The 27,375-nt window shown below is 56.0% G+C and overlaps 1 protein-coding gene across 7 annotated transcripts in view; it reads left to right on the plus strand.

The window, feature by feature from the left end:
- Positions 1-27,375, plus strand: part of USP2 (ubiquitin specific peptidase 2) — a 71,830-nt gene that overhangs the window by 11,352 nt on the left and 33,103 nt on the right. For 6 of the 7 annotated variants that reach the window (XM_054005690.1, XM_054005691.1, XM_054005694.1 and 3 more), the window contains 2 exons: positions 1,460-2,241; positions 22,168-22,218. In XM_054005690.1, the coding sequence (XP_053861665.1) occupies positions 1,501-2,241; positions 22,168-22,218 (792 nt within the window). In that variant the 5' untranslated portion in view covers positions 1,460-1,500. Of the gene's footprint in view, positions 1-1,459; positions 2,242-14,531; positions 14,916-22,167; positions 22,219-27,375 lie in introns of those variants that run through there. The other variant, XM_054005697.1, reaches the window with a different exon arrangement.

The raw sequence follows: 27,375 nt of genomic DNA on the forward strand, positions 1-27,375 counted from the left end.
GACAGATTCTGGGGGGAACCTCAGAGCTAGGGATGGGCTGGGAATGGGGTGGGGGTTCACGACCCATTCAGTCCTTGGTTTCTCCGCTGAGTCCGCCCACGAAGGGTCAGTTAGCAGCATTTCTGGTGGTGCGTTATGTCCCCTGGGAACTGGACTGAGACCTGACAAACTCATTTCCCATGTGGCCACCGAATGGCTGTCAGCTGGGACCAGCTCTCAGTCACCACCCCGCCAGGCTGGATTTGAACCTGATTGGGAGCAGTGAATTAAATGAGCTCTAAGCCTCAGAGATTACCGAGTCAAGTGTTGTGACTATACTGGAGAGGGGAGTGCAGGAGGTTGGACTGTCCTGGGATAATGATAACATGAGAAGCCATAAATCTGTCAGCCACTCTCATGCTCCAAGGCTTAAGTGGACTGTTGAATGGGGTCAGGAAGGAATTCCATACACACAGTGACACGCAGATAGGTGTGTGCACGCACACACACACTCACTGACCTGCTGCAGCATTGCATAAAGGACCTGGGGCATTATTAAGTCACCTAGCTCATCATCCTCTGAATGGGTGACCCTGCCCTGCACGCTGGGTCTCCGTTGGCCCCAGCGCAAAGTGGGTCTAAAATGCAGCCCCATAGAAAGGTGGTTCCTTCCCTGCCGTGGGGTCAGCAGGTTTCATGTTTGTGGGGATTGCGTGGCTCAGTCTGCTCCGCTCGCCCTCTGTGCTGAGCGCCTGCCCTGAATAGGAACTGGATCCCGGGAGCCTGTGCCACACTAGCACTGCGGACTTAGGAAGGGGGCTGGGTTTGGATTGGCTGGGGTTCTCTTGGATCCCACCCCCCTATTGGCCCCTCTCTGCTGTCTGCCCCACACAAGTGCATCCCCCCTCCCATCCCACCCGCCATAACCCCCTCTAGAACCCAGCTGTGCCACGCCTGAGCCTGCCCCATTCTCCTACCCCTGCCAGCCCTCAGGATACGGGGCGCCTGATGGACGTGGCTTCACGCAGCCAGGTCCCGCTGCCATGGAGTGCGCCCGAGCTGCTGTGCGTGGGATTTGGCCATATCCAGCACAGGGTTCCAACCAGCTGTGCGGAGCTCTGCCCCCGCACATCCCAGCCCCTCCGGTGCCCGGCTCGGGGGGTTCTCTCCCGGGCAGTTGGAGAGGGATGTTTGTCTCACTCGTGCACAGATTCTTAGTTTCCCACAGCTACGTTGGCCAAGTCATCTCCATGCTCCCATAAGAGGGGTCTCCTGCCCTGAATGCTGGCTCGTAAGGGTGTCTCCAGCCTTTTCTCAATAAGGCCGGGGAGAGATCCCAGGTCTCTAGCCCCTGTCTGTCGCCAGGACAGGGAGTCCAGCCCCCCAGCTTCCAAGCCTGGGTCAGGCTGTGTGCAGCATGTTGGGGTGGGTGCCCATTGGGGCAGGAACTCAAGGTGCCCTCTGTGTTCTTGCTTTGCAGTCAATGCCACCGGCGGTGCCCCCGGAGCCCCAGTCTCCAGGATGTCCCAGCTCTCCTCCCCGCTGAAGCGCTATGGAGACACCTCCCGCTACCCCGTCGCCTCCTACAGTAAATCCCCCACCAGCTACGGCTCCTACTCCTCCTACGGCTCCAGCTTCGCCTCCTCGTACCCGGACAAGGACAGGGTCAGCTTCAAGCCAAGCCCCCCCAGCAGCTATCTGGCCTCCAGCCGGCTGCGGACTTCGGGCGCCTCCCCGACCAGTAGCTACGACGCGGGCCGGCTGGCGCTGCGCCCAGAGTCTGGCATCAGGCTGAGCCCCGGCTATGGCCATACACTAGCCAGGCCTCTGGGCAGCGGGGGCCTGAGCGGGGGAGCATGCTACGCCTACACCAGTACATCCATCAGCCCCACCAGCTACATGGCGACACCGTCCACGCTCAGCCGCAAGAAGTCCAGCAGCCACTCGGACCTGGCACGGGAGTTCGCCGGGCTGCACGCCTCCGAACCCTACCGCCTGGACTCACCCACCCGCACCCCGCTCCTTGCCCGCAACCGCCAGGAGCTCTGCGCCCTGCAGAGCCTGTATCAGGCCGCCAGCCGCTCCGAGTACGTCAAGGAGTACCTGGAGTCCTGCAGCAGGAAGGGCAGCCGTACCCCCGGCTACCCCCGCAGTCCCACCCAAGAAGTGATCACCTCTATGTTCCGGCCCAGCAGCCGCTGCCCCAGCCAGCCATGGGAGAGGAGCGAGAGCCGGACGGACTCTCCAGCCAGGGACCCCTCGGTAGGTGCTGCCGGCTCGGCGCGGGGGATCTCGTGTGTTTGGGGGTGAGGGCGAGTAACCTCGCAGGGCTGCTGATGGGGAGCAGGGACAGGGAGGAGAGTGGCTGCCCGTGGGGCACAGGTGGAAGAACAGGTGAGGTGTTGGGAATAGAACAGTCTGAACCAAATCCACCCCCTGATCCAAGCTTCAGAGGTGTCCCCCTCCCCAAACCTGAGCCCCACAGATTCTGGGGAGAAGCCACACCTGGAGCCAAATGCTGTGCATGCCCCACTCCCAGCTCAGCCCATAGCTATGGGGTGGCAACTCGGGGTGATACAACCCCATAGTCATGCAGCGGACTGGGTGTGAGCCAGGCTGGACTCGCTGATGGGGCTGGAACAAAACGTCCTCCTGCCCATGGCTGATCCACACTGCGTCTCTGCGAACTGCGTTCTCCAGCCGGCCGTGGCTCAGGTGGGTGGTGTGGCTTGGTGGGTAGAACGCTGGGGTTGTGCCGCTGGCCTGCTCGGAGACCTTGGGCAAGTCACTTTAACCTCCCCGTGCCTTGGGAAGAATGATCCCGACCCCAGTGGTAAAGTGCGTTGAGATCTGCTGATGAACGTGCTAGAAAAGAGCTAGGTGATTGGTATCAAATGGTGCAAGGACATTGCACAAATACCCCCGTGTGCGGTGAGGTCAGCAGCTCTGTCGAGTTCCTATCACTGAAACCACCTCACTGCTGGCACTGCCCGGCCCCCTTACTGTCAGTCTGGGCAGTGAGGCTAAGGACTGAATGGGCAGTGCATAGAGACGGGGCTCCCCTGTCTATGGGGGGCAGCGTGGGGAGTCCCTGATCCCAAGCTGCACCTCCCAGATTCACATTCTCTCGGGAGAGGGGTGGGCTGGATTTGCGGTGCCTTTGGGCTTTAAACCACTTGACGCCCCCTCGTTTGTCTTGTCCCCTCCAGTAGTAGAGGGAATGGGCAAGATTGATTCATCCCAGTGAGGACTCGGGCTGGGGTCTGCTCATAGCATCTCTTGCTCACTCAAAGTGAGGAGGGGTTTGCACCCAGGGGGGAAGACGGGTGGGGGAGGTGCCTTGACAGCAATGCCCCCACCCCCTTCAATCCTTTGATCTGGTTCTCATCACCCACGGGAAGGACTCAGCCCATGGCTCCGGGGTGGGACCCAAGGTCTGTGGGCTCCATCCCAGGGCACAGAGACTGCTTGGGGCAACTGTGATCTGTGATAGGGCACCTGCTTCCTGCATGAAACTTGTGTGCGCAGACGGCCCAGACCCTGGCCAGGATGGCTAGTTTCTGGCAGACCCTGGTGCCTTAGGGTCTGCTAACGGAATGGAGAGAATCCATCGGATCCTCCACTGAGCCCGATTCCCCGTGCCCTGCTGAGTGCTTGTGTTAGGCAGGTTGACGTGCACGCACCTACACGTGAATGCGCACGCACTCGTGAACATACATGAATGCACGTGCGTGCACATGCTCATGCCGACACACAAGCAAGAGCACAAAACTGTGCATGCAAACATACACGCTCGCATGTACGTAAGCTTCCACTGTCGTGCACATACACACACACACCCCATGCCTGTGTGCACACGTTTGGTTCGCTCGCCCTCCCCGTGCACAGATCCCTGGGAAGAGGCAGGGCAGAGAGGGGACACTGGGTTCTTGCTGTGATGTACTCCCGAGACAGAGATTTCTAGGTGTGCCCTGAGCTGCTTCTCAGCTGCCTCTGTGTGTGTGTGTGTGTGTGTGTGTGTGTGTGTGCGCCAAAGCTGACATTAAACAAGTATAACTGTTATGTAAGCTCTGGGGATTGGAGCCTGGGAGAGAACGCGAGATGGACACAGCAACCTAATTAGGGGCAATCCAAGCCTCCCCCTCTGGCCTAGGCTGTGCAGGGCTGGGTTTTCTCAGGAGTCCTGTTTCCCAGACATCCTCGCCCTGTGGTTGCCCTGTGACAGCTAGGGGGTCAAACCCATCCCCTCCTGCTGCTGCCAGGGGGGGCATCAGCTCCCCTGACGCTGCATCCTTGTGCCATCGCAACAACCCCTTAATCATCCCGCCCGTAGCGGGTCTGTGCTGCCAGTTTCTGGGTGCATGGGACACTGCCTAGACTGCCGGCTCTGGAGCGGTGGTCCCAGCAGGCTGGGGAGAGGGCAGGTCAGGCGGGAGGGGCATTGGCAGAGCTGTGCGTGGGATGCCAAGGGCTGGCGTAGCAGGGGATGCTGCCGGGCAGGACTGCATGTGAGATATTTGCACCACACCTGCACCTGCTGCCTCTACCCTCCCTCCCACCCCCGGCACAATCTTTGCTGTCACGAATGACCCACATCAGCCCCGCTGGCGAAAGGCGCTCCGGTGACATCACCCGGACCGGGCAGCGCTTGCAGCTGGAGACGCCCATCTGGGGCTGCTGGTTCAGTGTGTGTCACTTACTGTACCATACGCGATGGGGACACGGTCCTGTTCCCAGAACCCAACCGCACCCCTGTGCCCTACTTATCCCAGGGGCCTCGGGGCTGGGCACCTGGGCTGGACAACAGGGTTCCCATGCAGGGCTGATGAGAGGGAGAATGGATGGACAGTTGTACTGGGTCCCCAAGCTCAGGGGTGCCCCGGAACATTTGTAACATCCATATAAATTAAGTGAAATAGGAAGCAAACACGATGTACCGAAGACCCAAATTTCTCTCCACGGGCCTGTTTCCACATGACCGTCACTGGGAACATCCAGTCCCTTTCCTCTCTGCTGAGATGCCTCGGCTGGATGCCCTGGGCTGCATGGGACAATGGATCCGTTCAGTGGCACCATTCGGCAAGGGGCTTTTTAGCCAGGGAGGGTGCAGCAGCCTTCGGTGGCGTTTCCCTGGCTGCTGGTTTCTGGTGACCTGTGAAGCGGGCAGTGGAGCATTTCATACCCTGGGTACAGATCAGAGACATCGTGTCCCCAAAGCCCCAGCCCAGGGCTGAGCCTCCCACGCCCACAGCCCATCGTGTGAGCGCATCGGACCAGGCTGGTAATTTTCCACTTGGATTTCATTCCAAGATCTCGTCTCAGCCCCTTGGTCACTTTTTCTATCCCTCTCTGCCCTTCCTCCCCAACCAACCAGGAAGGAACTGGCTGCGGTATGGCCAAGGCAGGAGTCAGGCAAGCACAGGGCCCCTCCGTCCATCCGTGGGGCTGCAGAGCCAAGGGGTCAGGTTTCAGAGTCCTGGTGGGTGAGTCTTCAGCCGGATGGCTCAGTGCCTGCCTTTATGTGCTGGGACGTCTGCTCGTTCCCCCACCCAAAGGCCTTGTCTTACACCAAGGGATGGGGCAGCCATATGCTTCAGATCATGGCTGAGTACGAGAGTGTCTGGCCTCTGGGGTTGATCCATGGGAGGCAGGACTGGGGAAGCTGCCTGAAAATGCCCAGCTGTAGCCAGGAATTGTCTCCTCTGGAGGGCCTCCAGCTGCCCCCCAATACATCCCCGGTCAGGCAGGCCGTTGCCCTGCGCAGATGCAAACCCAGGTCCGTGCTGTCCTGCCCCCGTGCTGGAGGCTTGGAAGTGGACGAGAGCGGTCAGGGGTCTGGGGGGACTCACCTTTTTCTGCCTGGCGGTCTACCCCTGAGCGGCAGGAGGAGGGTTTTCAGGCTGTTGGTTTCTTTCGTCCAGGCATTGCACCGCGGGCACTGGCTGAAACACGCGCATAAGCAGCGGGTGTACAGCCCTGCCCCCCACACTGACACTAGCTCACACGCCAGTGCGCAGGGCTGCAGCTCGCCGGGGTCAGTCTCCCCTGCGGCGTTGCCCACTGGCACTGTGCTCAGCTGGGATCAGCCCTTTCCCTGCCTCGGGCTGAGGCTAAGCCTCGCTAGAGGGCAAGGGGCTGGGCCCGTGGGCTGCTTGCCCTGATCTGTGCAGTTCCCTGGCATGCACAGACCCTGCTCCAGCTTCTTCCTTCTTCTCCCCAGCTGACCCCGTCTTGCCATGTGAAGGAGCCTGGCTCGGGGAGCGGAGCTGGGGCAGGTTCTCTCCACCCCTCGCTGGCAGGTCCCTGCCAGGCAGAACCTTACATAACAGGCTTAACCCCTCCTTAATCCTCCTGTCTCTGTCTGAGACTTTCCCACCATTACTTTCTCTCTCGTTTCAGCTCTCGCCCTCTCTCTTACTGCCTTTCTCCCAGAGGGGACGGCTTCCCTGGAACCACAGGGGCGAACCCTGGCAGGGCCAGCTTGGCCCTTCTCCTCCCCAGGAAATCACACAAAGCCCCCTCCCTGTGCAGGACTCGGGGGCCAGCACGTCAAAGCCTTGCTCCTTGCGTTAAAGATGCCACGGTGCAGCTTTGTGAGAGAGCCACAGGTTTGCCCTGTGATTCTCAGCCAAAATCCTACACGTCCTCCCTCTATGCTCCACCCCAGAGACAGCTGCATTCAGCAGTAGGTGAGGGATCCTTGCGTTTATCACCTGTGAGGCCCTTGGGAGCATAAAAGCCGATTATTTATCCTCTCCTGTACCATGTCCCCCACCCCCCTGTAGCTGGGAGCAGTTCAGAACTCCTGGCCTCAGCTATGGGGCAGGACGGGAGGGGGTGCAGCCGGACATGACCATCGCGGGGAGGAGCCGCTGGCCAATTTGCAGGGAAGGCAAATCCTGACGCCAGGCTCTAGTCTCCTCCCTGCAGGCTCCAACACATGGCCGCACACGGTCTGTCTGCCGGGGGGGTGGGGGAGCGCGGATGCTGCTGGGGCTGGATGCTTTGCAGAGCACTTGGGTCTGGGTCTACCGGCTCCATGTAATCGCTGATACTGGCGCGCGGGGGCTTCGGTGCTGCCAGGGCAGGGTGGGTTTGTGCAGAGCAGGTCTAGAACAGGTGGCAGTGACAAGACAAGGTAGCAGAGAGTCGGGAGCAGTGTCTGTCTGATCTGTCACCGCACGCACCCAGCTCTCCCTCTCCCCGGCAGCTCTGTAGCTCCCATTACACTCATGGCTGGTGGGGGGAGGAGTATTAGGTGTCATCCCCCCGCCGCCACCACCACCATTCCAAACACATCTCACACACAGCAGCATTGGGGTGTCCGCCCGGCTGCAGCCACCTGCTCTGATGGCTAGAACAGAGGGCAGGGAAGTCTGAACTCCTGGCTCAGTAGGCTGTGCTAGGTTCCCGGGCTCTGGCAATGCCAGTCCCTCTGCTTCCCCAACAGAAACGCATGGGCAGCGTAGGGCTCTGGGTTCCCCTCCTTGCAATGATGGGATTTGACTCCAAACCACGGGGTACGGATTACATGTGGCACTTACCTACCTGTCTCTCGGGACCCTGCCATCCCGATCTCGTTAGCCATCAGGCCTCACGCCTGCCACCACCGTCCATGTGGTGTGACACACAATCCGGCAGCCGTGGGGGCCTCTCCCCTCCCTGTGGGGGATCATTTACTGGGAGGGGGGTTCAGAGGCCTGACTGGGTCCCCTGCAGGCCCCCCATCAGTTGTCCTCTGCAGACAGTGAGATTCCCCATTCGCTGCGCTCTGCAGGTAGGCCGTTCCCACCTCCTCCCTGGGGCCTGGAATGGGGTTACGTTCCCCGCAGGCAGCTCGGCTTTTTCATAGACACAGGCATGGTGGGCAGGAGAAGTCTGTCTTTTCTCCCCCTCTGTGATCCCAATTGGCTTTTCCCAGGCAGTGCCTTAGTGTTTACTGTGTTCTAACAAAACACCTAGTATGTTCTTAATGGTGACCTTAGCCCGGACCCTGGCCCACCTCCGGCGATGTGTCAGAGCCTCTCCTAGCGCGGCAGGGTTTCGGTTAGAGCTGTATGAGCAATGGATTTTTCCGTTCACCGGCAAATCTGAAAAACCAGGGGGAAATCGTTTCAAGTTGAATCGAAAATGAAATTTTCCATGAATCAAAAACCTTTTTTTTTTTTTAATTTTGATGTTGGGCTTTATTTCCCCCTCTCCCCCCATTTTTAATATACTAAAAAAAAGTGAAGGTTGTTTTGAATCGAAAAGTCAAAACACTCTGGCTTTTTTGGAAATTTTTTTTCACTTTTTTTTTTTTTTTTTTTTTTTCATGGCAACAACATCCTGAAATCGACACAAAGTTGTGGACTGTTTAGGTCGACCCAAATCTGCATTTTTCACCCAAAAAAGTTTTAATCAAAAGTTGTGCCCAGTTCTAGGTTTGGGGGCGTAGGCATGATGGCAGTGTTGATGGTACTAATCGGGGTGGGGGGGAATCAGGAGGTGCAGTGTGGGGGCAGCTGTCCTGGCTGGAAGTTATGGTCCTCACTGGCAGTTGAATGTTCTCTGCTGTTTTCCAGTCTTATTTTTTTTTCCGAGCCCAGAAGCAAAATCATAAAAAATAATTAAACCACAAACACAAAGCGCCGGAAGCGGCTTTTGGAGAGGGGTAGGAGAGGCCGCTGATCCAGGTCTCCGATCGGTTCTGCTCCATTAACCAGGAGGCGTGGGTCATGCCGGTTACTTGCGGTCACTTTGGAGCCGTTGCGTCTTTGAAGCTGAGCTCCCTTGGCTATCCGGTCCCCGAACCGTTTCCCCCTCAACTCGGCCTGGGCCACTTAGGTTGTTGGGTGGTGGAAAGCAAGATCACAGGAGTTATTGGAGCAAGAATCTGGGAGTTCCTGGCGATGGAAGGGGAGTAGTGTCTAATGGCTAGAGCAGGAGGAATGGGAGTCAGGGCTTCCAGATCTTGTTCTTGTTTCTGGAAAGGAGCGTTCTCTAGTGGTAAAGCAGTCTGGACTCCGGAGTTCTAGTCTTGATTGCTGCCCTTCACCATGTGATTGCAGTGCTCTGTGCCTCAGTTTACCTTGCCACTGGGGACAACAATCTGACCCCAGCTGTGAAGCTTCTTGAACGAACGTCCTTTCGGTGCTCTGGGAGTCTTGGGCGAAAGGGCAAGGCAGTCAGTGAACTCCCCCGGAGGGGGCGGGTTGGCAGGGCACCCTTTGCTTCCCAGCTGTGTTGGTAGAGCTCCCGGACTTGTGCGGCCCCATTAACTGCCCAGAACATCGGGTGAACTGAGTATCCGGTGGCTGCAGCCACCCATAAAATTGCCGCCAGCCACTCACGCTTCCGTCCCAACCAGCTCCTGGGACTGGCCTGCAGCCAGTGCCTGAACCCATTGGCCTTTTACTGCTAGCTGGCTCTTGGCATCCTCTGCCGGGAAGGTCACTGCTGGGGAGCTGCACCAAGCCCTGGGACAGTGGGGACGATGGGTTCAGCATGGTGCCTGCCCCGCCTTGCCCTCTGTGACAGCTCCTGGGGGTGTGGGTTCTGCTCCCCTCTGGGATCACACAGAGCCCTGCTGCGTTCTATCAATAACCCGGCTTCTGGGAAGCCTGTCGTCAGCTGACTCGCAGGGGCCTCTCTCCGGATTCCACCACAGCTGTGTGGTTATGACCCTAGCTCCTGTTACCCCACTGGCAGCGAGGGACATGGCAAGCCCTCGTGTACCCCCCGGGGGCTGGGGGGATGGGGCAGCATGAAACCATGGGGTCCAGTGGCTGCTCTGCTCGGCACAGGTTGTCCCCTGCAGTGAGTAACAACTTTCATCCGCGACTGACCTGGGGCCAGACTGGAACCAGTGTCCTGGAGGGGAAGGGTCCCGTATCCCGTGCCTCACCCGCCCAAGCCAGCCAGTCCTCCCCACCTGTAACCAGATTGGACTCGGTGCCCGCTAGAGGGGAAAGGGTACATGTCCTATTCCCCAGCCCCTGAGCCAGGTTTGTGGTGTCTCTTTCCTGACTTGTTCTTTGCATTGCTGGGATGGGAGACGGGTCCATTCGGACCTGGGTCTGGAGGGGAACCGGCCCCAAGCTGAGGGGAAGGGGGTGGGTGTTGCCCCCTGGTTCTGGCCTTGGGCTGTCCCTGCAGCTGATGGCTCATTGCAGAGCTGCTGGCAGAGTAGGAAGTTGCCTGGCAACGGGAGTTTGCAGGGTGTGAGTTGGGGCCAGGAGGGTCACCCCCAGGTGCTCCATCCCATAATGACCCCTGTCATGCTGTGGGACCTGCTGAGCTGGAGTAGCCTGGCCCCTGGGCACCACCTGCCCGGAATGGTTCCCAGAGCGCCGTTGCGTGACTCCGGCCCGACTTGGGGGGTCAGGGCTCTCCGGGCCTGCGTAACACACCAGAGGCAAGAGCATCTAGACTGGGAGGCCTGAGCTGGCCAGAGGGGAGGGCGGGCTTGGCACTACCAGGCAAATCCTCTGCCCTTGGGAGGGCAGAGAAAACACTTGGGTGGCCAAGAGCCAACTGGCTGAGCACCCGAGCGTGGCCTGGAGGGCAAAGCTGGGGCACGCATGCCCCCTGCTTTCTGGGGCTGCTTGGAGAGTATCTGCCGTCCCTTCCCCACACACACACACCCTGATGCCCTCATGGGAACATCGCCAGGGAATTTGAGGGTGAACCAGCGGCCTGGGGAGTGAATAGAGCTTCCACTGACTGGGCTCCCTGCACCGGCCATCTCGGGGGGTCTGGGATTCGTCCCCCGCTCTGTGCTCACCTGAGCAGGTGACAGGCCACTCCGCCACGCAGCCTCCCCCAGCCATGCAGCCCCTCTCTTCGGATCTCACCCTTGGCTCGTTGGTTGCACGGTCGCTGTCCTCTGGCTTTGCGCCGTCTCCCGTTTTCCATGTCTAGTGCGTGATCTGCCAGTCTGTATTAGTGTGGGTGTGCTCCAGCTTTGCTATCACGCTGCACACACAGTCCTGCTAGGGTGGACCCTCTGTCACAGGAATCCTTAGGAGCCTGGCTTCAGGTTGCATGGTTGGGTTTGACCTGGTTTTGTGTGTGTGTGTGTGTGTGTACACACACACATACAGTATACACTTTTGTTTGTGTGGGTCTTCCTGTCAGGGCCGGCTCCAGGCACCAGCTTACCAAGCAGGTGCTTGGGGCAGCCACACCAGACAGGGGCGGCACCTCCGGCTCTTCAGCGGCAATTCAGCTGGTAGTGGGTCCCTCACTCCTGCTCGGAGCGAAGGACGTCCTGCCGAAGTGCCGCCGATCGCGGCTTTTTTGTTTGTTTTTTGTTTTGCGAGGGGAGGGGCGGCTGCTTGGGGCGGCAAAAACCTTGGAGCCGGCCCTGCTTCCTGTGTAGTCAGTTTGTGTGTATATAGTGTGTGTGTCTATATACTGTGCGTGTGAATGTGTGTACACTGCATGTGTACATGTGTGGGGGGGTGTACACAGTATATTTAAGCTTGGAAGGATTAGATTTTTGTTGGTAAACATTGATTTCTCCACACACACACAAACCGATGAAAATACATTTCAATCTGTAGTAATTGAAATGGACAGATTTTTTGAAACCCAGCGTCAACTGTCATACAATACTTATTGTTCCCCTCCCCATAACTTCCCGCAACTTTGACAATGGAAACAGGTACAACATTGTAAAAGTTTAAAAAGAAACTGACAGTACCACTGAAATGATGTAAAAAGAATTGAACTCTGCCAAGCCTACATACAGGGGGTACAGAGTGCAGGCCGTTGCGTATGCATTGTGTGTGTGTGTGTGTGTGTGAATACAATGTAAGCTGTGAGTTGGGAGTGCGGGTAGGCATTTGTGTCCACGTTGCGTATGTGCCTGTGTACAGTATACTCTGTGTGTGTGTGTGTGTGTGTGTGTGTGTGTGTGTGTGTGTGTGTGTGTGTGTATATATACACACAGTGTTAAATGAAATGACTGTCACACTTTGATGAGAAAATCTAAGGCGCTGCCTTGAGTATTTTTAAAGCTGCCAGAAATAGTGTCCTCCTCTCACCCTCCAACCTATAGTTAGCTCCCTCGGAATATCTCTGCAGAAGCCTCACTCTGGGGCTGGGGGAGGCTATCTTGGTTTTGGAGCAATTAGCATTAAAATAACAACCGTCCAGGGCCTCTCCTGTCCCTGACTCCCGGAGTGGGGTGATTGGAGGGGGGTGGCTTCTGTGCTTCACCCAGTGTGGTTATTAGGAGGACGGCCTGCGTGCTGGACCTGGGCCGCTCACGTGAGCCGCGCTGCTTGGAGTGTCAGCTGGAGGCTTGGAAGCCAGTTTGTGCTGGGCAGAAGCTGTCAGTCTGTTCTTCCAAATACCCAGGGGGAAAACATGCTGAGGCTAATAATGGAAATTTACCCAGAGCAGAAGGTAAAGACACCTGATACATGGCACTCTTATGTCCCTGCAGCCCCTTGTGCTATCTATCAGACCACCAGCCTGGCAGCCAGTCAGTTAACAGACTGACACAGAACTGTATTTCTGTGATGGAGAGAGCTGTGTTGCCTGATCCTGCCCCCGGAGTCAGGACACCTGGGTTCTCTGCCCAGCTCTGCTGCTGCCTTCGCTGCAGAAACTCAGGCAAGCCACTGTTCCGCTCCGTGCCTCGGTTTCCCCAGATTTGAACTGGGGCTAATAATATTTACCTGCCTCACAGTCGGCTCTCGTGGGATACCATAGTCATAGGCTCCTTATACACAGCTCAGATGAGAGCTTGTACCTCTTGTTTTTGCTTAGCCAGAGCTCCCAGCTGGGCCTGCAGGAGTTTTGCTTGAATAACGGCTTCAGGATTGAGCCCAGTGTTGCCCAAGCGCTAAGTGCAGCAAATTTGTGGCCAGTTGGAAGTGCACACTAGAAGCCAAGATGGAAGCCAGTTCCTCCCGCTAGCTCAGGCCCATCTTTCTGAGCCGAAGGAGAATCCCCATTCACTATAAGCAGTATTGGCCCTATGGCACACTGCTGTGCAGTTCTGATTGAATCCAGCAGAGGACAGCGGTACAGGAACATGCTGGAGGCAATATTACAGTTTTATTTCTGAATCACAGGTTCAATGACCATTAAAAAGGGACTCACAATAGCAGGAGTCTTCGGGTTGGGGTTTGTTTCCTACTAGTGCAGGGAGAAAAAGAGAAAATTAGAAAATAATTACAAAAAAAAAATATTGAGGCCAAAAAATGTACAAAATGTCCTGAGAAATAGCAATTCAGTTCAATCCAATGATAAACCTCTGTGTGGACACTCTTATATCCGTTCTGTCACTTTAACTTGCTCCTTGTAAGACTCCTCTACATGGAAAAGTTGCACCAGACTAGCCCGAATCAGCTTTTCAACCTGTCTAGTTAAACGAGTGCAAAAAGCTGAGTGCCCAATAGAAGAGGGGTTTCTTTGGGGTTCACTTCAGCCCGTTCCTAACGGACGTAAACTAAACTGCACTAAGCCTCTGTTAAATCCTAATAAGATCCACATGGCCCTTGGCACCAGTTTAACTAAATGGTTTAAAGTCACACTTTAAGTTATATCAGGGCCACTTTCCCGTGTCAGCAAACTCTGTATTTCCTAACGCTGGCAAAATTGCTCTAAGTCCGGCGTTAGTCTATGTAATTGTCAGAGTTTAAACCAGTGGTTCTCAACCAGGGGTACCTGTACCCCTAAAGGTTCTCAGAGGTCTTGCAGAGGGTACATCAACTCATCTAGATATTTGCCTAGTTTTACAACAGGCTACAGAAAAAGTTCTAGAAGAGTCAGTACAAACTAAAATTTCATATAGAGAACGACTTGTTTATGCTGCCCTGTGTACTATCCACTGAAATGTAAGTATAATATTTATATTCCAGTTGATTTATTTTGTAATTACATAGTAAAAATGAAAACATACGCAATTTTCCAGTACTAGCGTGCTGTGACACTTTTGTATTTTCATGTCTAAGTTTGTAAGCAAGTAGTTTTTAAGTGAGGTGTAACTTGGGGAGACACAAGACAAATCAGACTCCTGAAAGGGGTCCCCTAGTCTGGAAAGGCTGAAAGCCGCTGGTTTAAACCAGGTCATTGTGTCTTTATCTGAGGGGAGCTCCACTTGTGGCCCCTTGTGCTCCGCGCTGTACAAGCACAGAACAAAAAGACAGTCCCTGCTCTGGAGAGCTTCCGAGCAAAGGCTAAAACAGGAGAGAGGAGCTACAGACAGACAGACAAGGAGCCACCTTTTCCGCCGCTTGTAGCAGTTTCACAGTCCATCCGCCGTGGCCTGACAGGGCTGCAGCCCGGCACGCGTGGGCCCCAATCCCCCCGGGGTTGCTATGACGCTGTGCGTTGCCCTGCAGAGCCGCCCCACGCGTGCCCCCCTCGGCTACCCCTTCCCGTCCTGTGGCGGCGTGGGCCGCCGGAGCGAGCGCTATGCACCTCCCCCGTCTTGATGTCAGAGCCCTCCAGGTGCCGTCAGCAGCTCGGCTTGCACGGAGCGGCGGGGGCCAGGCGGAGCCGAGCGAGCGCGGGGCCGGGCCGGGGTGGAGAGCCAGGCAGCCGGCGGAGTTTGCAAGCAGCCGGGAGCCGGAGAGGGGAGCGCAGCGCTGGGGGCGCAGGGCAGGGGGCGCAGGGCAGGTTCCTGGCCCTGGCAGTGCGGATCCGTGCCCAAGCCGGCGGGGTAGGGAGCGCCCCTGGCTGCAGCACAAACTTTCCACGTCCAGGACACCGGGGATCTCCCCGAAGCTGCCTCCCCCCGTCAGTACGCAGCCCCCCGCCCAATGCCCGGGCTCTGACTCCGGGAGCCGGGCAGCATGCGGAATTCCTACACCGTCACCATGCCCGAGGAGCCCCCCGCTTTCCCCGGCTTGCACAAGGAGCTGCGCCCCGGCAGGACCTCCATGCCGGGATCCCTGGTGGTCTCCACCTTCGTGGGGCTCCTTCTCAACAGGACCAAGGTAGAGAGAACCCCTGTCCCGTGTTGCCCTGTCTTGGGGGGGTGGCCTGCGTCCCCCACGGGCACTGCCCTGCGACTTAGCTTTGGCAGGGGATGGGGAAGGCTCCCCGGCTCCCGGCAATGCCCCTGCTTGGCATGGTGTTAAATGCTGTCGGGGTCAGGGCGCCCCCTCCTGCACCCGCCCCCATTTGGTGTGCTGGCAGTGCTGGGTCTGCCACCCAGAGCCTAGGCTCTGTGGGCTGCCCTTGCCAGGTCTGTTGTGCGGGTGAGAGGCAGGGTGGATTAGTAGTGAGATCAGCAAGCGCCTGCCAGGACTCCTGGGTTCTTTTCCCGGCTCAGCCCCAGACTTGCTGTGCTCTGTGTCCCAGCCTCCCCCTACCCCATAACTGGGTGGGGATACTCGCCTAACTTGGCAAAGAGCAGGGCTGTCACGTCCAACAGGGCTGCCCCTCTCGGTCTTATCTGTGATGCCAACAGGTAGCCTGGGAGGAGAACCACTGTGCACCTGCGGCTGATCCCAAAGGGCTCAGACCTTCCTTGAATGCTAATGCGCCTGTAACTGCCCTTGCACTCTCCAGACCTGCCCCTGCTCAGGACTGACCCGGAGCGGGGTGCTGTCAGGGGGATGAGGGTCTATTGCGCTGGGACATCAGCCCCCTTGTGGGTTTGTGACGGCTGCAGGCTAGCTAGTCAGTGGATCAGAAAAGAATTTTGTCAGTTTCCTCTGGCTTTGGTTGGGAGAGGAAGTATTGTCTAATGGCTAGTGCCAGGAGGAACTGGGAGTCAGGACTCCTGGGTTCTGTCCCTGGCTCTGGGATGGGAGCGGGGTCTAGTGGCCAGGGCAGGGAGGAAGTGGGAGTCCAGACTCCTGGGTTCTTTTCCCACCTCTGACTCACTGTGTGATCCTGGCTAAGTCTCTTCCCCCTTCCTTGTGCCTCAGTGTCCCCTTTCGTACAAGCAGAATCCTGGGCCATATTGGCCCCAGGTGAAGTGTAAGCAGGGCTGTTGGCCCGTTCTGTGAGGAGTCCCGCTGGGCGCCCCGGGGGCCCCTCTGGGCAGGAGCCGCAGCACCCGAGGCTCCGGGCAGGCTCATTCCTTTGTTAGATGGGATGAATGGAGAGCAAAGGGGGCGTGAGGCTGCAGGAGCTTATGTAAGAGTCGCCTGCCCTGATGTGGCTCCCTGTGTGCTGCTGGTGCCGCTGCACCTCATATTCTGCTCCAGCAGGGAAACCCGGGGGGCTAAAGAGGCCGGGGGTGAGGGTGGGGGGAGCGTCCCGCAGCCAAGAGAGGGGAGCCAGTCCTGGCTGATCTCTCCAGTCCAGCGAACCCTGCGCGGGGACATCTTGTGTTCTGCCTGTGCTGTCCGTGCTCCTCAGTTCGATTTCACCCATCCGGGCCATGCCCATGTCCTAAATAAAGTCCAGGGCTGGGGAGGGGGATTAACCAGCATCAAATCGTGGGGGAGGCGAGCATGCTGTACAATAACTCTCCACCATTATCAGGCCTCTGCCCAAGGGGGCCACAGGTCAGGACTCCAGGGGAACGGCTGATTGCCACCAAGCTGCCCTCTGACAGCACACGGACATCAGCTGCTCCAGCTCCATCCGTGGTCTGTCTCCCAATACAGAGTGGGCAGGAGCGTGGGCTGTGGGGGGAGCTCCCAGCTACTCCGGACCTGGCCTTTCCCCAGCAGGAGGCACTGTGGGGAGCGGGGCCAGAGCACTGGCTGTGGGAGAGGCTACCGGCTACTCCCGGCCCAGTGCGAGTGCTGCTTGCCGGGGGCAAGCTCCCTGCCCGTGGCCGGGGAGCAGCACTGGCCTCCCAGGGCGCTCTTGGTTCCTGAGTCTGCACTAGAGGAGCAAGTTCCAGCCCATGCGGCCGGGGAACCTCGTGGGGAAGCTGGGCGTATGTCAGGGCCCCAAAGGAGAGTTGGAGAGCCGGAGAGAACCAGCCCTATGCTACCCCAACCAGAGCTGCAGCCTGCTGCCCTCGCCCTGTCCTTCCAGTCTTCTCGGCTGGTCATTCCCTCCTTGTCCTCTGCATCTCGCCCTCCTCTGCTACCCACGGCCCGCCTCACCAGCCCCTGTGCTGAGGGGCAGAGCCAGGGGAGAGGAAGCTGGCCAAAGCCAGCCCACGTGATTTCAGGGAGACAAATTCCTGGGCAGCCCCTGGGGATGGTCCGTAGTAGGAGCCAGGAGGGGCTTTATGGGGAATGCACCTTGATGGGGGGAAAGTGGGGCCTCAGGGGACTGTGGGGAGAGGCCCAACTAGGCAGGGGGCCCTTCCAGCAGCCCAGACTCTAGCTGATAAATCAGCTCCGTCTGTGCTCCCCCCTTGGCTGTCACCCCCTGAGCTCCTCCCCAGGGCACACGTCCAGGCCCCGCTGCTCCACCTACGGGCTTATATGGTCCTGGTGGCTGTAGGATGGGAGATCCCCCATCCCTGCCACTTGCATCAGTCCCTTTTGATAAGGGCACAGACCCAGCCGAATTCCTGCAGTGTTACAATGACCCGAGGCAGCCAGCATGCATGCCTCGCTCCCTTCGCTCATCCCCCCTCACCTCTTCGCTGCCCCTCCCACTCCTCTCTCCTATATGATAATCCAGGAGGCCACTTGTCAGTTTTTCCATAACCATCTGCCAGATCAGTCACTGCTTTCTGGGCTCTGCACAAGGTGCCCAGCTCCCACTGAGTCAGGGCACTGCTGAGGGGAAGCTCGCAGGGTACGGGGACTACCTGTGCAGAGCTGTGTACGGATGTCAGGCAATGTCCTGGCCTGTCTTCTGCAGCTGATTCCGGTGCGAGTTAGATCGGCTGTGCCGATTTCTCAGCATTTGGTTCTGAAGTAGCAAGACGCGCCTGTTGGTGCTTCCCTGCACGGTAGCCCCACAGCAGACCTCGGGCAGGGCCCCAGGAGGATCCTGCCCTGGGGCTTGTCCCCCTTTATCATGCTACCCAGGGGGCTGTTGACCCACCTTCGGCTCACTCACAGCGGTGGGAGAGAGGGCACAACCAGCCAGCCCAATCCACCGGGGACAGAGTGGGAGGCAGGGGTGAGCCCAGACCTGGAGATTCCTCGCTTCCCCAGCTGTAGCAGTGTCTTCACTAGACAGCCCATCCCTGAGGCCTAATCGCGAGGGGCTGCTTGGCTCTGCTGGGAGCTTCGGGGCCAGAGCAGGAATCGTCCCGAAAGAGAGATGGTTAAAGTGTGCAGAGAGGGTCGGAGCCAGGGTGAGGAGTGTCTGGGACCGGCAGGGTACTGCTGTGGGGAGGCTTACATCACTGCAGCCCCACAGCTGGCAGTGACAGGGCACTGATGTGGGGCAGCCAGGCCCAGCTCCCGGAGCCCTGGCAGGGGGACTCTTTGCTCAGGAGGATCAGATTAGGGTCCACCGTCACCTGCCCAGTCGCCCTGGTTGTGAGCAGGGCAGGGCCTGCAGGGCAGTGGGCAGGGCCTGGGCATGGATGACCTGGCCCTGCTCCCTATGGGAACTCGGGCTGTGACGCCCGCGCTGTCACTAAGCAGCATGTGTAATTGTAGCTGGGTTATTTTGGGCTGTTGCTGGGGCCTCCCACACACACACCAGCCGCTGCTATTTTAGAGCTGCTGGCACAGCGCCCTCCCCTTCCCCTTCCTCTCGCTGCTTCGGGGGGTAATGTCACTGACATTAAGCCACACTTGGGGTGGGGGGTAATCTCCTGGGCACTGCATGCTGCTAGCATCTGGAGAGCTACAGCCCACCCTTCCGACACCTCACACCCCTGGGCTTCCAGCACGCCTCCTCCTGCCCGCCGGGGTAGGCTGGGCTAGTGGTGAGAGCACAGGGATGGGAGTCCGGGCTCCTGATTCTAGCCTCTGCCCCAAGATGGAGTGGTATCTAGCACTTAGAGCGCAGTGCAGGGAATCAGGACTCCTGGGTTCTATCCCCAGTTCTGCCACTGACTCTCTGTGGCCTTGGCCAAGTCCTTTCCCCTCCATGTGTCTGCGTCATCTGTTCGATCCCATAGTTCTCTGCTCCCATGGGTTTGTGCTCCTGGTCCCAGCACCACCCATTTCTCTGCCTGTCCCTGCTCTCTTGTTCTTTCTGGTAACATGGCCAGGATGCGTGTCAGTTTTAACTTGCCCAGCTGCTGGGGTCTGTCACTTGTCTCTGCGCTTTGCATGAGATGCCTCCCGGCTCCGGCTGTCCTAGCTGGCAGTGACAGGGTATTGTTGGAAGGGAGCCCTTGCCATTGGAGACCTACTAGTTGGAGCAAGCTCACATTGCCTTTCCTAGCTGATAGTCAGGGCACTGCTGTGAGGCACACCACAGCGCTGTCACTCTGACTGGCAGTGTCAGGGCACTGCTGTGAGGCACATCACAGCGCTGTCACTCTGGCTGGCAGTGTCGGGGCACTGTTGTGTGGAAGCTCACAGCACGTCACTCTGACTGGCAGTGTCAGGGCACTGCTGTCAGGCACACCACAGCGCTGTCACTCTGGCTGGCAGTGTCGGGGCACTGCTGTGAGGCACATCACAGCGCTGTCACTCTGGCTGGCAGTGTCGGGGCACTGCTGTGAGGAAGCTCACAGTGCTGTCGCTCTGGGCGGCAGGGAGACTGGCAGAGTCGGCTGCCGTGCTGAACCAAGCTGGCTTGCAGTTCGGTGAGTGTACTTTAGCTAGATCAGGGGTTGGCAACCTTTCAGAAGCGGTGTGCCGAGTCTTCATTTATTCATTCTGATTTAAGGTTTCGCCTGCCATTCATACATTTTAATGTTTTTAGAAGGGCTCTTTCTAGAAGTCTATAATATATAACTAAACTAGTGTTGTATGTAAAGTAAATAAGGTTTTTAAAATGTTTAAGAAGCTTCGTTTAAAATTAAATTAAAATGCAGAGCCCCCTGGACGGGTGGCCAGGACCCGGGCAGTGTGAGTGCCACTGAAAATCAGCTCGCGTGCTGCCTTCGGCACCCGTGCCATAGGTTGCCTATCCCTGAGCTAGATAGATGGAGTTCCAAAGGTCTAGTTGCCTGAGGCTCTCCCAGATGGAGCGTTTCATGCTGAGTGGGGCTTTTCCGGCTGCCTGAACTGGGCACCCAGTTCAGGCTGGGTGGGTGAAAATAGTGACAGAAAGCTGCTTTCACATCCTAGTTCAGTATTACAGGCAATGGGCATCCCCCCAACCCCTGCCCAGGGCTCTCTGGGCATGGCCGCCCTCTGTCCGTGCCGGCTGCACTGCTGCTGAGCCGCACAATGAGTTTGTCTCCTACGCGCTTATGGTGTCAGTCCCAGTGGGGTTATGGCTCAGCAACAGATTCCCCGGAGTCCTGGCTTCCCATCCCCTCATCCGGCTACACTGCAGGGGGTCAGCAGGCTGGGACCCCAAACAACCCTCCCCCCGACCGCTGTTACTTTCCGCTTTCAGGCTGGAACAGGGGCATGCTTCCCGTTGGGTCTCACAGAATGACAGAGCTGTTAACCAATAAGAAAGGCGATGGCTCAGGCTGGTTGCTATTTAAGTTCCTTCCCTTGGGCTTCTCTCAGTCCCACTGCACTCACTGGTCCTTCAGCAACAGCCCGGCAGGACCAAGGAATCCCCTTTAAACTCTCTCACTCCCTGCTGCAGTGCTGACACACCGGGCTGGGGGGCCTGCTCCCTGCCACAGTTCGGGCACACCCGAGCCGCGGGGGTTCCCTCCCGCCACAGTGCGGACACACTCCCAGGGACCTGCTCAAGGTCACACCAGTAGTTTGAGGCAGAGCTGGGAATCTGTGTTTCTAACCACTGGGCCATCCTTCCTCACTAGTGAGGGGATCTCTTTGGACGGCCGTGTGTTCCAGCCACCCCCATCCTGGTCTCCAAGGATCCACTCAATTGGAAATCCAGGGGCCAGAGATCAGCTGTGTGGGGATTGCCTTCGCCTCTGGCATACAGAACTCTGCTCCCCGGAGCTCTTGGTGCCAAGGGGGAGGGAGAAGACAGGCGAGAGATAAAAGACTGCCCGGGACTTTGAGCCCAGGGCCAGGCTTTATGTCTGAAGGAATCTCTGGACTGTGCCCTCGCAGCAAGAGTCTGAGGAATCCTGAATTAATGAGCTCCAGGGAGAAAGCCCGAGTTCCCCCGCCCCTCACCAGCCTGTCCCCGCCCCTCGCCAAGGCAGCGCCAGGCTGGGGGCAGGGCAGGACTGTTCCTCTCACAGGCCCCGTCCCCTCCTGGTTCCCAAGGACTGGAGGAAGGGGAAGGCTCTGAGAGCTCAGGAGAAGCTGCTGAGCTCAGCTTGGCCATGCTCCTCTGAGGAGCTAAGTCAGGTCCCATTTAGTCTGAGCCCCCCGAGCCCAGGGTGGAGGTGGGGGGATAGTTCCGGTTCTGACCCATCTCCGCCAGCCATAGCAGTCTGCGTGTGCATGGGGGTGAACAGTGGCACGGGCAGTGCTTTTAAGGGGAGGGCGGATGCTCTACCTTCCATGGCTCACCCCGCTGCAGGCTGGAGTGTTTCTCCTGAGGTCTCTGTGTGGCCATTGGAGCAGTTAACATCCTCAGCTCTTCATGTAACGACCCCTCGCCCTACTGTGAGCTGGGAATGAACGTAGGTCCAAACGCACAGGCCTCTGCCACTCAAGTTGAAGGAGAAACTCCACTAGGAGGTAGCAGTAGTAGGCTGTTACCCTGTATGTTCACCAACCACTAGAGGGGGACACTGCTCATTCAGCCAAGCTCCTATACCCACGTGGTCCCCTGGGGTGTTCTGGCACTTGGATCCCTAATGACCACTGGGAGGAAGGGCCCAGGTCATGCTGCCATGAGGGCTAAAGTCCCACCTCGAGGGTGGAAGTGTGGGTGCTAGGAATGCTCCCCAGACTCAGCAGGAGGTGGTCTTTGAAGTATTGTTTTAAATGGGAGGTGTACCCTGAGCGAAGAACAAGAAGTCCAGATTCCTGGGTCTCCTTCCCTGTTCTGCTTGGCCATGTGGCCTTGGCCAGGTGTCTGCCCTGCCTGGTGCCTCAGTTTCCCCATCTGTAACATGGACATAGTGACACTGGCCTGTGCCCTGTGGAGGCTGTGGAGATGCAGGAGTCAATGAGCATCTGTAGAAAGCTGCCTGTTGGTTTACTCCTAGCCTAGATCGTCACATGGATGCTCAGACAGGCAGAGGGGCAAGAGGGCATGGCCCCCCAGCTCTCCAGTCACTGCTCTCCACTGTGTCTGCCAGGGGTTTTAGACTGACTGCCTGAGAGCCGCCATTGATCTGCCCCCGGTGCTCTTTCTTTGCAGAACTCCAAGACGGTACAGGGTCTGACCGGCCTCCGTAACCTTGGAAATACGGTGAGTCCCTTCCCCGCAGCATCTCTCTGCTGGGTTCCCTCCCAGGGCAAGGGTCCCCTCCCAGGGCAAGGGTCCCCTCACGCCATACCCCATCCCCACACGCTCGCTGGGGTCACCCTGGAGACATGGCCCCCGATGTGGCTGTTGCACCGCTAGGGAGCCCTGACCGCTGGACTGGTTTGTCAGGCTCCTGCACCCAGTCCCTGTCCCCCACCCACACCAAGCCACTGCCGCCCTTCCCCGATGTGCATTACCCAAGGGGCTGGCGCCCAGCCCCACCCACCACCCTGACTCATGCCCCTGATCCGCAGAGGGCCTTCTCAGTTCCTGCTCAGGAAAGACTGTGCTAATGCTAGGAACTCCCTTCCTGGCTCTGCCAGCGGTTCCCCAGCCCGCCCCACCCACCGCACAGCTCTTCTGTAACCGCTTCCGACGGCAGCAGCATCGCCGAGCAGCTTCCCCCAGCGCTGGGCCAGCCCCTCACTTCCGCATCACACACCCATAGAAAGAGGAACCCCAAGCGACAGCAGGCAGTCCCCCACCCACGAGCTGAGAGCCTGGAGTTCCCCAGTACCTACCCCCAGGGATCCCTAGCACCCGCCCCAATGGACTAACAGCCCCAAGCGGCTGAGCACCCCAGTGCCTGCTCTCAGGGCTTTCCCTTCTCCTCGCTGGGGAGGCGTTAACCCCAGGGGAAAGGGCCTGTTTGGAAACTTCCTTCCCCTGTAGCTCATCAGCAGGTGCCAGGAGCAGCATCATTAATTTGGGCTGGGGCCAATAGTAAAGCCGCCCCACGCTGCTTGCCCAGCTGTGGCACTGGGTGTGCCTGGCTCTCAGCCCCATTTAATTGGCTTTAGAGGTGGTGACGGGGCCCCACCTGCGTGAAAGGGCCCTGCCCCATCCCCCAGCCTCAGCATTCAGTCATGTTTTTCTTACAGAGAGAGAGCTCGCTGTAAGTTCTCCGCTGTACAAGTAGCACTCACCACGGGCCGATGGGCACCCTGACTTCCCACATCCTACCCCTGAGTCGGGCCGGGGGTCTGTCGCTTGCCTATCTGATGCTCTTCAGTACCAGGGCAGCAGGGCCCTCTGCTGAGACTGCCAACAGGTGCAGGAAGGTGTTGGCAGGTGGACACCCTCCATTCAGGGGGAACTCACCCCACCAATCCCAGACAACCTAGCCACTATCCGATGGGAGCAGCTTTCTGTCCCCGCTGGCCCAGTTTGGATTGGAGCCGGCCACTGAGTGATGCTGAGATGCCCTGCACATAGAAACCATGGACATGTAGAATTGGAAGGGACCTTGATAGGTCATCCAGTCCATTCCCCTGTGCTGAGGCAGAACTAAGTATTATCATCCCTCACAGGTGTATGTAACCTGCTCTTCATAACCTCCCTAGGTAATTTGTTCCAGTGCTTAACCGCCCTTAAATCTCCCTTGCTGCAATTTAAGCCCATTGCTTCTTGTCCTGTCCTTAATGAGTAAGGAGAACAAGTCATTACCCTCCTCTTTATAACAATTTTTTATGTACTTATCTCTCCCCTCAGTCTTCTCTTCTCCAGACTAAACAAACTCAATTTTTTTCAATCTTTCCTGGTAGGTCAACTTTTCTAGACATTTAATCATTTTTGTTGCTCTCCTCTGGACTTTCTCCAATTTTGTCTGCACCTTTCCTGAAATGTGGTACCTAGAATTGGACACAGTACTCCAGCTGAGGCCTTAACAGTGCTGAGTGGAGCGGAAGAATTATTTCCCTGTGTCTTGTTTACAAACTCTCCTACTAATAGATCCCAGAATTATGTTTGCTTGTCTTTGCAACAGTGTTACACCATTCACTCATATTTAGTTTGGGATCCACAATAATCCCTAGTTCCTTTTCTGCAGTACTCCTTTCCAGGCTGTATTTGTGCTATTGATTATTCCTTCCTAAATGTAGTACTTTGCATTTGTCTTTATTGAATTTCATCCTATTTATTTCAGACCATTTCTCCAGTTTGTCCAGATCATTTTGAATTTGAATCCTGTCCTCCAAAGGGCTTGCAACCCCTCCCAACATAGTATCAACTGCAGACTTTATAAGTGTACTCTCTATGCCATTTTCCAAATCATTTATGAAGATATTGTTTAGAACTGGACCCCGCACTGAGCCCTGCTCAATATGCCCTTCTAGCTTGACTATGACCCACTGATAACTAGTCTGAGTATTGTTATCCAACTGTTGTGCACCTACCTTATAGCAGGTTCATCTGGGCTCTATTTCCTTAGTTTGTTTATAAGAAGCTCATGTGAGACAGTATCAAAAGCCTTACGGAAGTCAAGATTTATCACACATCCTGTTTCCCCACATCCACAATGCTTGTTACCCTGTCAAAGGATAGTAGTTGATTGACATGATTTGTTCTTAACAAATTTATGTTGACCATTACCTTCTCTTCGAGGTAATCAAAGAATCAATTTGTACCTATTTGCTCCGTTATCTTTACAAGTACACCTCTAACCCAATATAACAAATTTGGATAGAATGTGGTAAAGCAGTGGTCTGGGGGTGGGGAACAGGGCTGTGCCATGCACTGTGGCAGATCAAAGCAAGTTTGATATAATGAGATTTCACCTATAATGCAGTAAAATTTTTTGGCTCCTGAGGACAGCGTTATATCGGGGTAGAGGTATACCGAATTTAAGATGAGTGGTCTCTAATTCCCTGAGTTGTCCTCCCCCCACCCCTTTTTTTCAAATAGGTACTACATTGATTATCTTCCAGTCTTCTGGGATCTTTCCTGTCCTCCATGAGATCTCAAAGATAATTGCTAATGGCTCAGATATCACTTCAAGTATTCTAGGATGTATTTCATTAGGATTGCCTACCTGCCCCCAAAAAAACCCCCACACACCAACTTGTTTAAGTACTTCTTAACTAGTTCTTACCCTATTTTAGCCTCAGATCCTACTGCATGTACAGTGATGTTCACTATGTTAGTTGGTCTCTCTAACCACTTTGATGAAAAACTGAAACAAAAGGGCATTTAACATTTCGGCCATGGCTGTGTTTACTGTTATTGCCTTTCCCTCCTTGCTGAGTAATGGGCCTACCCATTCCTTGGTCTTCCTCATGCTTGTAATGCAGTGGGTTTCAACCACAGATCCCTAAAAGGATTTGAAAGGAGGTGCAGACCCCTTTGGAAATCTTCGTGTAAAGCCACTGCTGTAGTGAATTTGTAATATGTTTTCTTGTTACCTTCTATGTCCCTAGCTAGTTTAATCTCCATTTGTGTCTTGGTTTTCTAATTGTCCCTACTGCTTTGTGTTTTTATATTCCTCCTTCATAATTTGACCTAGTTTGCACTTTCTGGATGATGCTTTTTTGAGTTTGTCAGAAGATCTCCTGGTTAAGCCAGGGTGGTCTCTTGCTATACTTCCTATGCATGGGGATAGGCTGCGCTTGTGCCCTTAATAATGTCTCTTTAATAAACTGCCAACTCTGCTAAACTCTTTCCCCTTAGACTTTCTTCCCATGGGATCTTACCCACCAATTCTCCAAGTTTGGTGAAATCTGCCTTCTTGAAGTCAATTGTCTTTATTCTGCTGTTTTTACTCCTACCATTCCTTAGAACAGGGGTGGGTAAACTACAGCCCGTGAGCTGGATCCAGCCCACAGGATTGCCACCTCCGTGGTGCCACGGAGGCAGTTCTGCTCCCAGAAGCGGTCCACACCATGTCCCTGCAGCCCCTGGGGGAGCAGGGGCAGAGAGATCTGTGCGCTGCCCTTGCCTGTAGGTACCTTCCCCAGAAGCTCCCATTGGCTGGGAATGGGAAACTGCAGCCCATGGGAGAGGTACCCACATGCAAGGGCAGCGGACTGAGTCCTCTGCCTCTCCCGCCCCATCCCCCCCAGGGACATGGTGCCAGCTGCTTCCTGGAGCAGCGTGGGGTCAGGGAGCCTGCCTTAGCCTCACTGAGTGCTGCTGCCACCCCAGAGCTGCTCCAGGTAAGCGGTGCCAGGCCAGAGCCCAAAACCCTCCTGCACCCCAACCCCCTGAGCCCCCTTATTATGCAGACAAAACTACAAAGGATTGTTTCAGGGGGCAAGACAAAAATGCCATATTTATTATGACCAATAACTAATACCCAATACCCACCTACATCCCTATCAGACATTCTGCAGCTGCTGTATAGTTACCAGTCCTGAAAATAGGTTGAGTCCGTGGCTTGATTTTGCAGCTTGGGTTCGTAGCTTGTGGCGGCTCACTGGCCAGGAAAGCCAGGCACAGGGAAAGGTTGGGTCTGCCCTCCCATGTTGGCAGCAGAAAGTTCCCCTCCAAAGTCTTCCATCTCACCCATCCTTTTTGTAGGGTTTAGTTTGAATCCAGAGTCTATAGGTCTTGCTGTGTCACACTGCTTCTGGGTTCGGTGTGTTTGATCACCCATCAATTGGGGATGGGACTGTCAGCCTCGGACCTGGCTTTGATCTTCCTTCTGTGGTACCTGTGTTCTTTTCTTTTTAGGGTGGACTCTTACTTTGTTAGGGCTGTTGTCTGCATCTTCAGCCGTTGGTGTTTGAACTCTATTTCATCAGGACAGGCTGGCATTGGAGGTTGAATCCATTACCTATACATAGCTCATTCACACATCAAACTAGATGAATAAGATTACAGCAGGGTTTTGCAAAAATGAAGGTTGCAGCAAGCCCTTACAAAATGGAGTAAGTGTTTTAAAATGGGGTTTGAATTACAATATGGCAAACAGCAAACAGACGTTACAATGTAGGCAAGTGTAGTGAATGGGAAACAAGGAGCAGAAGTTACAATACTGAAACAGTGCAAGTCTCAGTGATTTAAGCAGGAATTGGATTGACAGTGAAACTTACAAGGGCAACTGGCTGAACAGCTATGGCTCTTAACAAGCATCTTAATTGTCAATTAGCCAGTTATTGGGGTAACTGGTTTTATGAATGAATGTTTTCATAAAACTTTACTTATGAAGTTACATTAATAAAGTGAACAATTAAAAAACATTTCATTCATCAGTTCTACATTGTCCCCCTTTTGACCCTTCAATCCAAGGGTCTTGAATGGGTCACACTTTATGTAATTGTTTTAAGGCTATATATTGTGGAACAATGTGAGCCTGTGGTTTCAATTTAGAATGCATCTGTTTTA

The sequence above is a fragment of the Malaclemys terrapin genome, chromosome 15, assembly GCF_027887155.1.
Source record: "Malaclemys terrapin pileata isolate rMalTer1 chromosome 15, rMalTer1.hap1, whole genome shotgun sequence".
Classification (NCBI taxonomy): domain Eukaryota; kingdom Metazoa; phylum Chordata; order Testudines; family Emydidae; genus Malaclemys; species Malaclemys terrapin.